The following is an 18,016-nucleotide window of genomic DNA, read 5'->3' on the forward strand; positions in this document are numbered from 1 at the left end:
AAAGGACCTTAGAGATCATCTAATTAGAACCCCTCTGCCATGGGCAGGGACACCTTTCACTAGACCTGGTTACTCAAAGCCCCAAAAGGCATAAAATTTTGATCCATGGCCTTGATGGCTTCTTCTTTACACTAGAAGGACTTCATAGTGTACTTAGCAGAAAAACTGAGGCTTTTCATACAAAGCATTTCTTTGCTTCACTGGCTAAATTAATTTATTCAGCACTATCATCATATGTGCCAATATCCATTGTATCAGCACACATAAAATTATTTATATGTTCCCTGACTCCTAAAATATATCAAAACTGTTATTGTGTGGGAAGGCCACCACTCTAGATCCTTTTCAAATACAGGATTTATGTATGTTTTTTTCCCCAAGATTTACATTAACTACACCATGTTCTTCAGATGGCCTGTGGTTTATTTTGGCAAGTTTCCCTTAAATTGATTGAGTCTAAGTTTCCATCACTTGTGATCTTTGCACTTTCTGAAGTGTCAGTAAGGCCAGCCAAATATAACCAGTGTAACACAGTACAACGTGTCTAGAGAGATTTTTAAACTAAGAACATAAGACTGATTTCAAAACAGAACATGTCTATATTGAAAAGAATGAAAATAAACTATTTGAGTAATGGCACATCATCATTACATTACTGTTGAACTTTCTTGGAAAACTATTTCAAGGCTTATGTGGGATATAACAACAGGTATTTTATATAATTAATTAGTATTTGTTTAATATGCTTGGGTTCCTTATTGTATCTTTTTCTATTTTAATTCCTTTCTTTCCCCAGAAATATTAACAAAAAACATTTAGAACTTATATATCTCCCCCTATTAAAACTACCTATTATATCACTACAATAATTAATCTAACAGAAAAATGCATGGGAAAATGTAGAAATTGTAATGTTGAAAACAATTGAATATTCTTGTGGCATATCTCTGAATTGTGAAAAAGAACACCATATACATCCCAAACTGGGCAAATAATTTCAAGCTGTTAACTTGTTTCCTGTGAGAAAATCTCCTCTAAATCTAATTTTGATCTGCTTGGATAGATGTTCTCCCTGGAGGGACTATAACTGTAACTGTGAGACAAGATGATTTAGGACCCTTACAACAAGTGTTCTGAAAGAAGCCAAAAAAATGTCCATCCTGACAGCCAAGAGGGAGAATGGGATGAAACAGTTCTTGGACATCTGCTCTCTGCTTCCCTTCAACCTACAAGCAAGTGTCTGTAGGTGGGGCATTAAAAAGTGCTGCTGAGGGACAGGCTGTAACTGCACCAGGTACTTGCACAATCCTTGAAACCACTCTTGAATTATTTGTGCCATGGAAACACAGAACAGCTGTTTGATAGCAAATCAGAGAAAAAATCCAAACAACCACACCACAAAATGAAAATCCAACCAGTCACATTTCCCAGAGATCCTTACCAGCCAAGCCACCAGCTAAAAACTGAGCTACTGCAGGCAGGAAAGGACCTACTGCAGTTTGTGAATTAGCCTAGGGAGCCTTCAAATATTGTCACAGATCTTGTACTGTACTTTATTAAGAAGTTGTCTCATATCCCAATCCTGCTTGTATGAATATCCCTTAGCAACTAGAAAAACAGGTTTTGGGAAAAAATTGTATTAAAAACATAGCAGAATACATTTCTACTTTTCTCTCAATAAAGTTAAGTAGCTAGAAAGGAGTAACCCAGCCTGAACTAGAAACTATTGACCTTGCTCTAGACCACTGCCACCAAGGCAATCTGGGAACATCCGATCTGGTCCATTCTGCTGGAAATCAACTATTTGCTCCCTATAAAAATAATTTCTGAGTTTAGTTCTTTCATTTTTAAGTAATTTTGATGAAAGCTGATATAATCTTTCTTTATATTTTAATGTCTGGAACCAATGCTAGAGCTTGCCCTCACAGTAAGAACTCCTGCTAAAAAATTAGTTTCCCATTAAGCACTTTTTCTGCAGGGTGAACAGTATGAAGTTACCTTATGGAGTTTATGCACAAAAAATAAAGCTAAAATTTGGTGAATTATGAGAAAACTATTTGTACTCATTTATTTCAGGAAATTAAGGAAACTGTGGTGAAAATAGGTGTGTAGGGTACCTGAATTCCACAGAAGGTCTTGAATCCAATACTTTTTTTCTTTCTAATTCTCATCTGATACTGGTTAAACTGTGGTCATATAATTGTAAAAAATTTGAGATGGTGACAGATGAAGATATATAGTTATAGGTCTGTTCCTTTATTAAGGTTTCTTTTAAAACTGCATTCTGTCAAGGACCAGATAAAACTGGAAATCAGAAGCAAGACAGAAAACTCATAGATACATTCACTTGCTTTTACAGAATAAGTAAGAAAACAAAACTGTGTTATTGCCTCTTCTTTCTAGTAAGACCTTTAACATTTTCCTTTCCAGAGTCTCTCAAATCTTTAACTACTCTACATCAAATCATCACCAATAACATCAAGAACTTCAAAAAGAAACTCAGTGCTAAACATTTTCTACTGGGTAAAAAATTTGCTCGACAGATATGAACAGTAAGATGAAGAGAAAGATTTGATTTAGCCCAAACTGACACAGTGCTCAAAAACCAGGAAATCTGTGTTATGTGGAACAGCTCTCTCTGTGATTAGATAATTCTTTATTTTGGTAAGCTAAATTTTACCAATACATGGAAGGAAAAAAAAAGTCCCACTTCTTGGGTTTTAAAATGAAATTTGTATTTGCATCTTTCAAGCAAGTGGAATTGAGAAAGTGGTTTCTCCTAATAATGAGAAAAATGGTAAAGCTTGAACAACGTCAGTGTTGTAGTTGTCCTCACTTAAGCTATCTGAGCTACATTACTCCTGTGCAGTGTGGCTGTCTACCAGTAGCCTAAATTTAGGATTGAAAATTCTTAGAAAGATATACCATTTCAGACAGAGATTGGTGAGAAATGAGGGCAGAAAATGCACTCTACAAAACTAGTGGGTTTTGCTGTTTTCTTTACATTCCCTTTGTAAGGGGACGTAAAGAAAATTCCCTAATTTCCCCTGAGAAAAGGCTCAGAGCACTAAGAAGCTTTTTGATAAAGGAGTGACATTTCTAAGGGCTTCAATTTTATAACTGGCTATGCAGTTTTTGGTCTTCATTATAAATATGTACTGCATCTTCAGCTAGATGAATCCTCTTGAAAAACGAAGCCAGATTTACACTAAAAACTGAAAAAGCCCACAACTAACAAAACCCCTACCAAATACTATAGCAACAGGATAATACCCTAGGAAATTATTTTAAGTATGACTATTTTTACATTATTTTTGAGGGAAATGTTGAAAGATAATAGTGATAATTCCTGTGTCTACTTAGAATAATGTAGAATATGCTGCTTCAAAGGCAGTTCACAGGCTCAGTGCATGAACTCTGTACACTCCTACCTGATCCCTAACCCTGAACTTGAAGAACAAAACCTGCACATACATTGGAAGAAGATGCATTACAACAAAACAAAGAGGTATATAATGCTAATATGTCTTAATATAGAAAAACACCCTTCCTAAAAGGCTTTATTTTAAACATGTATCCTGCCTGCACATGTCCTGCAGCAGTCTACACTAATAAAATTACAGGCTAGTTTTCCATGGAGTGCTTGCCCCATAGAGACCTAAGGCAGATGAAAAAAAAAAGAAAAAGAAAGAATTAAGTTTCATGGATAGTCTCAAAATTGAGAATCGGACAATTTTTCCTCTGAAAAATAAAAATGTTTTGGTGACAAGAGCGTTAAACACGTTTTTTTCCCAGGTAGTAGTGTCTTCAGCTGTTTTTCCTGTGTATTTTGGAATCAACTACTTCCTTAGCAATAAGAAGGTTTAAATTATGCATGAACATAAATGTATTTGCAAGGAGTACAAGAACTGTAAAAGTGTGAGAACTTACCGTCTTGCTGATGTAATTTGTGCTGATATTCATACACTGAAGTCCTTCACTATTGCAGCAACCTCCACATCTGTAGATTGACACACATGGGGGTTTAAAGAAGGTGTTTGTAGTTGCTCCAAACTCTTTTCCCACATCCACACACACTTCACGTGGCGTGCACTGAGTTTTTCTCCATTCAGTATCGATACCTGCCAAGTTACAGGGAATTTCATGTTATAAATTAACTGTTTAAAATCAAAACTATCTTACAGTAAATTAGGATTCCTTATTAAATTTTAAAACCAGAATATGAAATTCTAGAGTCACAGCCTTTAGTCAGTGAAACACACATCTCTCTCTCTGCTACCTTCTAGCTGATTTTTCTCCTTCATAGGGACATGACATATCATCATGGAGCAGATGAAAAGTCACAGAGGAACTAAAAGGGAATCCAACAGGCAGGGGAGATCTTAAAGCACAGAATCATAGCCTGGCTTGTGTGGGAAAGGACCTTTAAACATCACCTGCCACCTAGTTCAACCCTCTTGTAATGAGCAAACAGATCTTCAAGCAGATCAGGATGCTCAGAGCCCCACCCAAACTTGAATGACCTTGGATGTTTCCAGGGATGGGGCATCTACTACCCCACTGGGCAACTTGTTCCAGTAATTCACCATCCTTACAGTAAAATTTCTCTTCCCTTTATCTAGTGTGAATCTACTTTCTTTAGTTTAAAATTATTACCCTTGCCCTGTCACAAGAGGACCTGCTTAAACACCTCTCCTCATCTTTCTTACAAACCCCCTTTAGGCTCTGGAAGGCTGCTCTAAGAACTCCTGGGAGTTTTCTCTTCTCCAGCCTGAGCAGCCCCCGCTCTCTCAGCCCATCTTCGTAAGAGAGGTGCTCCAGCACTCTGAACATCCTCACAGCCCTCTTCTGGACCTGCTCCAACAGCTCCACATCCTTCTGGTGTTGTCCCCTGAGCTGGACACTTCGGGCACAGCGCTGCTGATGGGTCTCACTGGAGCAGAGGGAGGGCCAGAATCACCTCCCTCCAAGTGCTGGCCAGCAGCTGAAGCTGCACGTGTCCTTTCTTCACCTGGGGCAAGTCTCATCTTGAGTAAAGTCTGCACTGTAGCTCTGCACACTTCTGCAAAGTAATTCTAACCAGCCCCACACAGTACTTCACTCGGATATAATATATTATAATCTAAAAATTTTTTATACTTAATGTGAAATTCATTTAAATACATGTTTAGTTGTTAACTAGAAGGGTATAATTTAAAGCAAAAGTATTTAGCAATTATGTATAGCATGTGATTTAATCTGATGGATGATTTTTGTGCCCAGATTATCCACATAAATTTGGGCAACGACTTTGTATCATGTTATACAGCATTTTACTACATATAATCTTACACTGAACAGCCCTGAGACTTACAGCTGTAAGTTTATTCCCTTTTGGCACTAGATTTTGGTAAGCTATTCAACAAAAATGGAAATTTTCCCTTATGTGTACTTTAAACTCTCCATTAAGGTACATGATTTCCAATATCATGTCCAAAAATACACCTCCTGCCATAAATCCTGCATTCTCTGCCTACAAGCACTGGCTTAAACTGTAAGTTAATACATTTTCATCCAAGCTATCTGAAACACTGAAAGGCATTCTAACACACTGGTTTGAAAACTGTTTTGCTTGTTTTAGTACAACATCATTACAACTATCCTCGTGTAACATGAAAAAGTTAAAAGTGGATTATTTGGCATTCCAAAGTCATAATGCATAAGAGAAGAAAGCACTACCAGCTGTGATGCAATTGCAGAAAATGAGAAGAAATAGTTCAATGAGCCCAATTCTTAGCATCGTCTTTGATTTCTGCAAAACTGTTATAGCCTCTATGAAGTAGGATTCCTTATATTTTAAGACAAGCACTTCACTTTCTCTACTGAGCCAAGAAAGCACTTTCATATGATGGACTTACCTAAAATATGTCTGCATTGATTTGTTTCATTATGAAAGGCTTACTATCAAAGATTTTCTACTACAGAAAGCACATCCTATCAAACTGCTGATGTTGGCTTACTGACAATGCTTAGCTTTTAAAGCGTTTTTGACACAATTGAAACGCCTTCAGAATTTCATTTTTTGTGTGTTGGAACACACAAATATCCTGTACTTACTTTTCAGGATCTCTGCATTATAGTGCGCTGCAGCAAATTTCAGGGAATCATCTGATCTTGTGTCAAAGCTGGTGTGCTCCCTGTTGTGTTGCCAACCTCCTCTCCTCAACTGACATTTGAATATTTTCCAGTATTCCGGGTAAAGCACTGTCATGAGTTCATCCACACTGGACACAGACCGCAATTGCTCTTCCAGGTCTTTGCTTCCATGAGCCTGCCAAAGTAACATGCAGGATTAATTACTTTCTCTGGTACACAAGGTTTGCTGGAAACTATCCTGAAAAGCAAGTCATGCATTGTAAAATAAAGGAGTCATCATCATAAAAACTGCTTCTGTCATTCAACACCAACATTACTATATTGACAAACAATGAAATGTTTTGCTTCTTCCACCACTTTTTTATCACTCTTGCAGTTCAAAATATCTGTGTGAGAAAGGAGCCTACACAATTAAGCCTACACAAACACAGTTTGCAGATGATATATATTATATTTTTAAAAAGCATTTTTATCCTGGAAAGGTAAGTTTTTGTGATGAAATTTTGAATGCTTGAATCCCCAAATACTTAAATGATGTTCAGATTATTTAATATCACATACTCCTGAAGTAACACTAATTATTTACCATTTAATCTCTTAGTCCCAGAAAACAGAAATTCCCAGAACTGCAAAACCAGTTAAAACAACCCCCAAAAAAACAAACAAAACACTAAACAAAGAAACTAAATCATGTTATTTAGTAGCATTCTAGGAAAAATCTTAATAAGCAAACTATATTATAAAGCACGACTTCCTAAATCAGTAGAACACGAGGATTTAGGTACCTTGAAGAGTGCAAACCTCACACTCCCTTGCTGTTTCAGGAGTAACCTTAAATCCTGTAATCCTGCTTTGTTATTCTCTGGCCTTTACACAAACTCATTGCAACTGTAGTTTTCTGAATGACTGAGATTTACATTCTATTTTATCGCTTATCAGGAAGATTCCTCTGTTCCTCTCAGATGAAGCATACCGCATCAAAAGACTGGTGTTTATGCCCTGCTCATTTCTCATCCATGGATTGCTGACTTCTCAAAGGGAAAGGCAGTTTGGAGAAAGAGGAGTACTGAAGAACCTTTAGCCACCTTATCAGCCTATATGGCCCTTAGATGGCAGTATGAGACACAAAATACAGAGGTACACGAGTACAAAATCCGTCAACTGGCTGGAGACTCTCTACAGTTTACTATAAAATTGTTACTCTACTCCAAAAACCTTTAAGAGTGTAAAACGTCTAAATGCAGAAATGCGAAGCTAAATGAACTGATATTTACAATTTCTTATTCGACTCTGCCACTAACAAAAAAATAAACTCTTTCAGTTCAATGATTTTGAACATTACATGAGTAAAACAGGTAGTTTAGAACTAGCCCAGCTGAATCAAAACTGCTCCTTGACTCACGGACAACTGCAAGGGTATAAAATGGCACGTGTGATTTCATCTAGTCCCTTATCTGGTGTCAAACACAGCAGAAACACCTCAGGATAAGGCAAATTCACAGAGCTCATTTCTGTAAACACAGCTATACACAGAGCTGTGAAGAGGATGAGGCACTGAACCAGGTCACCCGGAGAAGCTGTAGATGTCCAATCCCTGGAACTGTTCAAGGGCAGGCTGGATGTAACTCTGAGCAACCTGGTGTGGTGAAAGATGTACTGCCCATGGTGGGGGGCCAAAAGTCAGATGATCCTTAAGGTCCCTTCCAACTCAGGCCATTCTGTGATTCTATTATTCCAATACCAATTATAAATTTGTTTAATTTGACAAAGTGTTATGAAGTTAAAAAAATGTTCTCACTTAAGCCTCACTAACCACAGTGTCCTTGCAGATGACTGTCCTGGGAGGTTTCAACAATCAAGACATCGTCTCAGAAATGTGCCCATACAGACCTTCATCTCTTTCCTTGTCACCATAGGAAGGGCCATCCCTGGCCCAAGACAGGCATCAAGCAGATTCTGAGAGCTTTGACTTCAAATTTAATGGTAACACAGAGAATTTCACTCCCCACCACCCCTGCTCTCCTTGCAGGATGCCACTCAGGGTCTCAATCAGTGGGTCACAAACAAAAATCCAAGCTTAACAAGTAACTAATTTGGCGACTCGCTGCTTGCACCGCCTGAGCGATGTGGAGTGCAGGGTTTGAGCAGCCTCACTCCTGCCAAACTGTTTCCTGAGGGTGCTGCAGCACATGGCCCTTGAGTAATGGGAAGCAAGTTGCTGCACCAGCACAATGCCAGTGTTGCAGATGTGCGTCTGCCACGTGATGGGAATAGGCATGGCACAGCGTGTATATCCTGTCGCAAGGCTGGGAGCCAGGCTATTATGTAAAAGGCAGAGGAATAAAACCTGTGGTTAGCCATCCAGCAGCTGATCCTAGGAAGTCCTAGCAGATCATGGGGGTAACATGGAAAGAGAATTCAACCAAAGCTTTGCCACCTTTGATGAGTCCTTGAGCCTGCACAGCCCCTAGCAGACAAAATATCACATTGGCTGCTATGTTACAGATATTCAGAGTGCAGCCTAGAGCATCAGGAAAATAAGTAATGAAACTCAGTATTACTTTGTTGATAAGAAGTCAAGCATGAAGCAGGAAAGCAAAATTATTACAGATAATGCATGCTGACTAATTCCTCTTTGGTCAGGCAATCAAGTTGTGTCTTTTCAGCTGGACACAAAATTTTTTGTACATATATTAAATATGTACGAATAAAACTGAAAATATGAAGAAATTCATGGCTTTAATTAAGCTTTGTATCAAATATAATAAAGTTTATTTTACCCTGGATATTCCACAGGCCATAGTGCCATGTGCCCACAACTTGAGACAAGGCAGTTGTGGTTGTGTGTACAGATTAAGGAAGGAGAGGCTGGAGAGCAGCACTCTGGAAAGGGACCTGGAGGTCCTGGTTGATGTCAAGTTGAGTCAGCAGTGCCCTGGCAGGCCAACCCGCTCCTGGGAACATCAGGCAAAGCATCACCAGCTGGACAAGGGAGGGGACTGTCCAGCTCTGCTCTGCACCAGGGCAGCGTCACCTTGATTACTGTGTGCAGTTTTGGGTGCTTCAATATAAAAAAATAAATTAAAAAAAAATCAAGCTATCATCCAAAGTCTGGTGAAGGGTCTGAAGTTATTGAGAACACTTGGTTTGCTCAGTCTAAAGGAGACTGAGGGGAGACATCACTTCAACATCCTCTCAAGGGGAAGCAGAGGGGTAGACATTGATCTCATCACAAAACCAGTGACAGGATGGCATGAAGCTGAGTTAGGGGAGGTTTAGTTTGGATCTCAGGGAAAGCTTCTTCACCCAGAGAGTACTTGGGCACTGGAACAGGCTGCCCAGGGAAGTGGTCACAGCACTAAGCCTGTCAGAATTCAAGGAGTGTGTGGACAATGCTCTCAGGTATATGGTGGGACTCTTGGGGCTGCTGTGTGCAGAGCCAGGAGCTGTACTTCAATGATCCTGATGGGTCCCTTCCAGCTCAGCTCATTCTATGAGTCTCTGAGTACTCCCTAAATATAAACAAAAAGAAAAACAATTTCTGGAGCAGATATATAAAATTACTTTTAAAAAATTATCATTATTGCATCTGAAATATTTTCTGCTTAGCTTAATTTGCTTGTAAAGATGGCTTCAATTCAAATTTATACTATGGAAAAACAATCTGTTCACCAGAAGACTTTTGTTCTCTCCCTTCTTCCAATTTAGAAAGAAAAGGAGAAGGAAATTCATACATATACACTGCATCTAATGCCCAGAATTAGGGAGGGGAAAAAAAATTAAAAAAAACCCACACAAACAAACAAAAACAAAAAACAACAACAACAAAAAAACTCCCTTGAAATGTTGCTTTTTCAATATGCTTACCGTGCTACCTTGAGATACAGATCAACAATCTCTTCCTATACATCTATGTATTTTTTAGCTGCAGTAAATTACTCTCATATTACTCTCATCTGTGGGAAACTGTTTAGAGGAACATATGTTTAAGGAACTTGTGACTTAATTTTGTAGAACAGCCAAACATCTTGTTGACATGAACATCAAATGAAATCTTAAGATCTGGATGATTATAAGAGTGTGTCCTGAACATAGGATAAGCATCAGATCATTAAGGATTGTTAGAAAGAGTTTCCTACTTTTTAAGGGAAGAATGAATTTGCTTCTGTAAATATAATAGTGGTCTGGAAACATTTTTGATTTTGTGCAAATTTTGGTAATTTGACAAAAATATACTGTCTTGGTCCATATCTTTTATTCTTTGCTCTTTTTAAATTATGCATTGGCTTGTAGTGTGGGACACTGGATTTCCACTGCAAAACAATTTGAGACTTAAACACATTTAGAATATATGACAACACAAAGAAAGTAACATTAACAAAAATGTACTAGATATTAGAGGAGCTCTCATTTTTCATTCTTCTTATGCAAGTGCAGATTAGTGAAGTTCAGAAAGAAATATGGCTTGTAGCTGCACTTACTGCCACCAAGCTACTTCCAACCAACTTCCCAAATGTGAAGTTCAAAGGGAGGGGAAAAAAAGTAACAGAATGTTAGCACAGGTTGTAATAAGAGAGATTCTATGACTTTCAGGACTGAAGAATACTTTTTGATAAATTTAAACAGACAGTTGGTTTTCATATAATTACAGAGCACTCCTCATGAAATTGTGGACCAACTGCTTAAAGTTTTACTAGCAGGAAATAGAGCCAAGAGTGATTGCACAGGAAGGAGTTTTCTCTATCCCATGCTTTTCTATATTCTTGGCATTTTCAAGTCAGTTAAAGAATTCGGGTTTGAACTTTTTTTTTTAACCACCACCACTCCCTTCGTAAGTGTTTATCACTCTGGTTGACCATTCTACTAATTTTTTGTCATTTTTAGCTATTATCAATGTTGTCCTGCATGAACATCTGAAAATGCTAGAAGGTGTATTCTAGAGAAAGACACTGATTTAACCTTTGACTAGCCAAACACTACAAGATGATAGGTGCTATTAAGCAAAATAACAACCTAAAAATACAAGTGTGAATGGACAACACAATAAAGATACACTTCTCCATTTCAATAATTTCACATTTTTATAAGGAACAGGGGAAGTGCCAAATACATATAAATAAAGGTGCAAAGCTTGATGACAAGTGCTCTCCTGCTATTATTTAACTTCAGAATATTTCATTCTATCAAAGTATGTTTTTCACAACGTCGCTTTCCATTACATGGTATGCCCAGTTTTTCATAAAAATTACAGCTTCCAAGGGAAAGGGCAGGATACCAAATAGGCTCTATACCCATTAACAAAGTCAAATGTATAACAGATTTTCCATGCATTACATTACTTATCTTTCATATGTCCCCAGTGCTTGCCTCTATTATTAATAACAAAGGTCAGAACACTTAATATTTGGCAGCACGCTTGACACATAATTGATGGCGCAATATGCTATAATGGTACCTTATGTATCTGTCCTGACTACAGCTGTCAGCCCATTTCATTTTCAAGGATTTTGTGGACAATTCTGAAGAGGAAAATGCTGTCTATAAAACCCCTGTTTTAAGATGCTTATATTCTGTATTTATTGATTGACTGAAATGGGTTAAAATCAAGGAGTTAAATCTGAATGTTGAAATTACTGGTAAGCAAATGGAAATATTACAGAAGTATTTATAAACACTTCACTTGCATAATAATTCATTGCAATTTTCATGTATTTCAATGCTAGTATTTTTAGAAGTTGATGCCAATAAAAAAAAGAAAATATTTTAATTAAAAATTGTAGGTATAGTTAAGGATTAAATTCAACTTTATGTCCACTTCTATGGTCTTACTAGAAAAGCTCTGATTTCGATCTCCCATGCACTCATTTGACACCAGCAAACTTGGATGACTGTAGTTGAGAACTTTTGAGTTACCATTCAATACAGTAACAAAACAGAGCCTTACAGAAGCCAAACAGTAACAGTGAACATAAATTTTATTTCACATCACTTCAAATAGATGTGATGTGATATAAGTAGAAATAAGTAGAAAGACCACTGCAGTTAATATGAACTAAATCAAAACATCATGACAACAGCAGAGATTAGAATCAGTCTCTGCTCCAAAGAGCTTACAAAGCACATCAGACAAACATAAAAAGTAAGAATCAAAGAACAAAATAAATACATAAACAAATCAGTCTGAACTATATTTTGCCTTAAGTGACTACTATTCACATTTTAAATACTAAGAAAAACATCAGGACAAGAAAACAAATAAATGGGAGGAGTGAGGAATGTACAAACTAGATAGGCAAGGAAAAATAAATGAGTTTGGGAAGAAATTCAAAAGAATTTGTTAAGAAGGAAGAAAAAGACATTGACTATAAGGATAAACTTAAGACTAGAGAAGTGTCACTTCTATATTATATATCATGCATTTTTTCTCTTGTTTTGACCATTTTTTTGAGAGGAAGATCATAAACTGGTAGAAAATCATCCTAGGTTTATACTACTTAATATTGCTCCTCCAGTTCATAAGTACAAGTATTTAGGCTAAGGTAATCAGTAATGCAAAATTTCCATGTTAAGGGAAATTAAATTTTATGCATGTCAGCATTTTTATGGCAATATTTTATTTAGATATTCTTAGGCAATGCTGGAACAATATCCAAGTTTATAGATTTGCATAAGGGTACTTACATTAAGTCCTTTAGTCAAACATTTAGCTGTTGCTGAGGTTCTGAAAAATGCTTCTGGGCTGGTACTTATTCGTCAAGTACCTGCATTCCTCAGTGGTTCTCAACCTTCACTAAAAAAATGCAGGTACTTTCATATATTCAATGGGAATTACTTATGACAATACCCTTTTTTTAATCCGAGTTCCCTGGGATGCAGAGAGAAAAGAAAAAAAAAAATCTAGTTGCTTTCTAGAGCAGCACTGTAGGCTGCTGCCTGATTGCTTTAGAAACTCATTTTGGACAGCTTGTTCTCACAGGTTTCTACAAACTTGGGCAACCAATACCATTCCTGACTATAACAGAGAGCAGTTTTCAGAACACGGATTTGTGGCACCTTAGCTAGACTCCTTTTCTGGAAGAAATTTCACAACTAGATTATAGTAACAGGAAAGGTTTTGTTCTCACACACTTCAGCCTGATCTTTCAAAAAAGGTCAAAGGCTGCAAACATGTGGGATAACCCTTTGCTGTCTAAGTGCAGCTTCATCTGCATTGTTTAATTGATTCTAAGGCTTGTACTGAAGCTTCCAGCTAGCATTACAGACAGATTTGGAATCAATAAGGATTTGGATTATTGCTGCTGAAAGGCTTACATCTGATTAAACCTCAGCGACATCAGGCAGTGCAATCAGTACCAGATGAGATTTGTGCATTATTCTCTTGGTCACCAGCAGCTCCAGCGACCAGTGGTGACAAATGTGAGCAGCATCATGCACGTCCAGATGCACGACCAGAAGAAAGGGGAAGCTCTTTGTAAGTAAAAAACATTTGTAAAGTGAAAACAGAGGACAACACTGTGATGACTGCTGGGACATCAAGGTGGTGAACAGGCACAGACCCCTGCCAGGAAGGACAGAGCTAACAGAATGAGAATGCCAGCACCCTCTGCAACGCTCTGCAACCCAGCCAGGTTCTGGTGCTGATTGCGTGCGCTGCCTCTACAAGACATCTGGGTGGCTGTCACATGGCAGCTCTGCAGAATCTGACACATTATAAAAACAATATGTTCATTTTGAATGTTTTTAAGCAACTTTTAACTAACATTGAGAGAAGCAAAGCACACAATTCTGAAAAGAAAAACTTGCACTCCTGCTAGAAATCTTCTCATTAAAATACCTTACTCTCTCAGAAAAAGATAAAATGCCAGTTAAGCTTTCTTTTTTTTAATATGATCTGAATATTGCTGTTTTTTCAAAATACTCCGTAACCTTGTTTTCCTTTCAGCAGTCACATGTAATCCATCAAAATCAGTATAACAGAATAAACTATCAGGCCTTTCAAAGAAGGTTGCTTATTCTCAGTCTTTGCTTAGCTTTCACTGGCATTGCTTTTATTAACAACTATCATTAGCTTTGTCAAAAAAATCCATACAAACATAGAGTCCTTTTTTGAAGAAAATTATTAACATGCTAGCACTGCAATGAGATGCAATCCTGAGCAAGTGTAACACTGGCAGTGAGAATTAAAATCTTTCTCAGTATCAAATGAAGGGTTACTAAGTGGAGAGGTAAGGGGTAAATTAATTTTAAATGAATTTAAATTAATTTTAATTTGAATGCCAGCACATTCTGAGACACCGTCTGAGCACAGTACCTGCTCTACATGAGTACATCCCAGATCCCAATTAGTCAGTGAGTAGGAGCTCTGGCTGTGTATCAAGGGACTGGCTTCAAGAAGGCAGTGGGTAGTTTTTACATCATGTTTTCTATTCTGCAGGAAATCATTCATAAATGAAGGTTTCACTAAGGGCAGGAATAATAAGTTGTACATTTGTAATAAAATTTCTGAGTTATGCTGAACACATAGGTTCTCACTGTGATGAGACTATTTAGTTTATAATTCAACACCTTTGCTTATTCTTGAATTTTTGAAAACGCAGTCATTTATAGGAGGGAAATATTACATGAACACACCGTGTCTTATTGTTGAATAATTTCTCTCACTACTAAGTAACTTGCCTTTTCACCAAGTTTTTAAAATCACTATTTGGAACACTGAGAAAATATAATTAATCCATGGTCTAAATATTTAGCAACAGGTCACAGAAATTTCTAGAATTAGTTATACTTTTAAAATGGTTCATAAAACAAATAATTTCACAGGCCATGAAAGTACATCATTGAATTTCAAAGACAAACTTGAACTTTATTCCTAAACAAATGTCTTAATCTAAAAAGACCATGATTTCTGTTTTGTTAAACAAATCTTGCACAGTTTACAGATCTGTACAGAATTATTAATTACAAGACCACCTACTTTGTCACTATTAAAAAAAAAATTCCAGCCACAAACACAACACACTACTTAAAATTCAAAAATAACTAAAGAAAAGTGAGCACATAATAACACAATAATTCTATTTTAAAAAAATCTTAGTTTTTGTATCTATGAAAGATACAAAACAAATAAAGGGGCTCAGAAACCTGTGCATTTTATTTCATTTTAGGTTTTCTAAGTGTATGTCATTAAAATTATATTATTATTGGCTTATGCTATTTAGCATCGTGTTTTTTCAGTTAATTTGACACAAGTCTATTTAATAAGCCAAAGTAACACACCAGACTAACATATCAGACAGGTTTTGGAAATGAAGCTATTAAATTGTGAGATTTCATTAATAAAAAAAGTACCAGAAGAAGCTTTTATTTTTTTTATCAAGCTATTACTTAAATATTTTATGTAAAGGATCTCTGCTAATCCAGGCAAAAAGAAACAGATAATCTGAATTTTTTTAGCCTGAGTAGTTACACAATTCAGAGGACCAGCTACCCACAACCTACTTGAGCCTAACCTGATAATTTGTGTTGGAAATTTGTTCTACTCTGAATTCTGTGTGAAATACCCTTTGGACCACAACTTGACATCTGTAACAGATAAGTTATGCAGAGACAAACCCCTTTGTTTAGACATTGAGCCTGTAATACTTTTCCTTTTTGCTTTCCCTTATTGGCAAACTTCATTGCAAACTACAGTATAGAAAATCAGTAGTTCTGTGGAGCTGTCACACCTGTTCAGAATGACGGGGAAGAAAAAAATAAAAATAAAAAACAAGGGTCGTTGATCACAAGAAGAGAAATCATGCTTTTGTACCACTAAAGGAGAAAGCTTACTGTACCATGTAAAACCTGACAGGTATTAAGAGATTTGCCAGCAAGGCATGAGAGATAGGGAAAGGCAAATGAAACCCTGAGAATGGCAAATCCAAGAATTAAATTGAAACTTGGTCACAATTCCCTTTCATGCAACTAAATCAGGAGAAATGTATGTTGCCCATTATTTTTGGCTTAAATTATTCTGAATAGCGCATTGTACAGCAATGTTACTTAAAAAGGATCAGGGAACATCAGCAGTATTAAAACAGATCCTAATTTACACTGACAGGACATAGAGTAATCCAGTGCTGAACACAGTATGCTATCAGAAGAGTTTTTGAATGAGGCTTGACTCCAGAATGAAGTTATTGCAAGAAGTATGCCCTGAGGACTCAACTTCCATTGAATAGCAAGACATATAACCCCTGATGGAAGATACAATATTGCATCTTGTAATCCATCATAATTGCCATTAGCTGAAACTTGTCCTATACCACCTTGCTGAGCTGCCTCCATTCCTATCCAGGCCCAGAAACTAATGAAATACAGATTAATATGGATTATATATATTAAAAGGAGGAATACACAGAGCAGGAGAAAGGGAGAAAGAGGGTCTAGTTATTCCAGATCTGTAGAAAGATGTAAGGGAAGATGTTTGAAATTAGGTTAAGCATAGGCATAAACTCTACTGCTATACTGAAATATTTACTAAGGATAATCTTTTTATCTGCTCTTAGAAGTAAATAATTTTTTTAATTTAAAAGAATGGGTTTGGTCATTGCATTTTGTAGTTACTCGGTAACAGAGTCTTGAACAGAAGAATTTTAGGTAAAGAAACCCAGTCAGATTTGTGACATGAAAACAGGAACTGAAGAAGAGTTAAGGGAGTAAAAGCATGTTGGTACTATGACTGTGTAACACCCATCTCCAGCTTGGAGCACCCTGAGATTTTATTTTTCAGCAGGAAAGGTGCACATCTTGAGTTGACAGATTCTGACACAAAAAGCAGGGAAAAAAACCAACAAAAGGCTCTCAACTTCCTGGAAAAAAAAATAGATGCTACAATTTTCATTATCTTCAAAATTAAAGGTTCTAGAGGTTTTCTTAGATTTTAGCAGGAGAAAGCGTCAAAGCAGGAGAACTTATGCAGAGAGAAATTTCAAATTCTCCAGCACTACTGGCAACCTTTCAGGAATTGCTTCTCAAAGCATATGAAACTACTTCCTAAAGACAATCTGGAGAGATTACTTATAATGGTTTTCATATAAAACCATGATGGAATTATGTGCACACAAAAATAATGCAGTAGAAGAATTCCTTTGACTTTTTTCCCCAATAGCTTATGGCACGTACCACAAAGCATACACATGTATTTACAGGATTGCAGTCCTGGACGCTGGAATTTTGGACACACACTTAGTAATACCAAGAGCCCATTGTAGTCACTGAGGTCACCATTTACAGGACCAGACCATGAAACAATTTCTGTTTGTTCTTGTATGTTTCTAACATTTCTTTTACTGGGAACTGCAATTTCCTCAAAGCTTTAAGAACAGTCTTTTTCAAATAAAGTAGATTCAGACACAAGGAACACATGTCTCATTAGAGTAACTGGCAGTGAGAATGACGTTTCTGAATTAAATTTTGCTTCAAAAGAAAGTGTTTTGTTGATTTTCAAATTTATTTGAACTAGGATAACAAAAGAAGGAAAAATGTAAATGGATGAATTTTAAGAACATTTTGTTTCACACTGAAATAGTTCTAAAATGATTTGGAGAGCAATTATAATTTTAACTTTATAAACACGTAAGGCAAATGTTATTAGATATTTTTATGAATTTAACTAGAGGATATTTCTGATACCTCACACAATAATCTCCCATGCTCTTTTACATTTAAGAGAAGTCAAATAGCTGCCTTTCAATTTTAAGTGCCAAAACTTGACCAGTATCTATTAAATTCCTTTTTATCCTGAGAAGGAAAGGAACAAAGAACACAGAACTTGCTGTTTCAAAAGACTTAGATTACAGAAGTGTTGCCTTAATATGTCTCTTTGCAATTATTTGCATTC

General features: G+C 36.7%; 1 protein-coding gene across 1 annotated transcript in view; it reads right to left on the bottom strand.

Moving 5' to 3' along the window:
- VEGFC (vascular endothelial growth factor C) overlaps positions 1–18,016 on the bottom strand; it is a 77,459-nt gene that overhangs the window by 20,090 nt on the left and 39,353 nt on the right. Inside the window, 2 exon segments of the mRNA XM_005483826.3 lie at positions 3,931–4,121; positions 6,097–6,310. Coding sequence (XP_005483883.3) covers positions 3,931–4,121; positions 6,097–6,310 — 405 coding nt within the window.

The sequence above is a fragment of the Zonotrichia albicollis genome, chromosome 5, assembly GCF_047830755.1.
Source record: "Zonotrichia albicollis isolate bZonAlb1 chromosome 5, bZonAlb1.hap1, whole genome shotgun sequence".
NCBI lineage: Eukaryota > Metazoa > Chordata > Aves > Passeriformes > Passerellidae > Zonotrichia > Zonotrichia albicollis.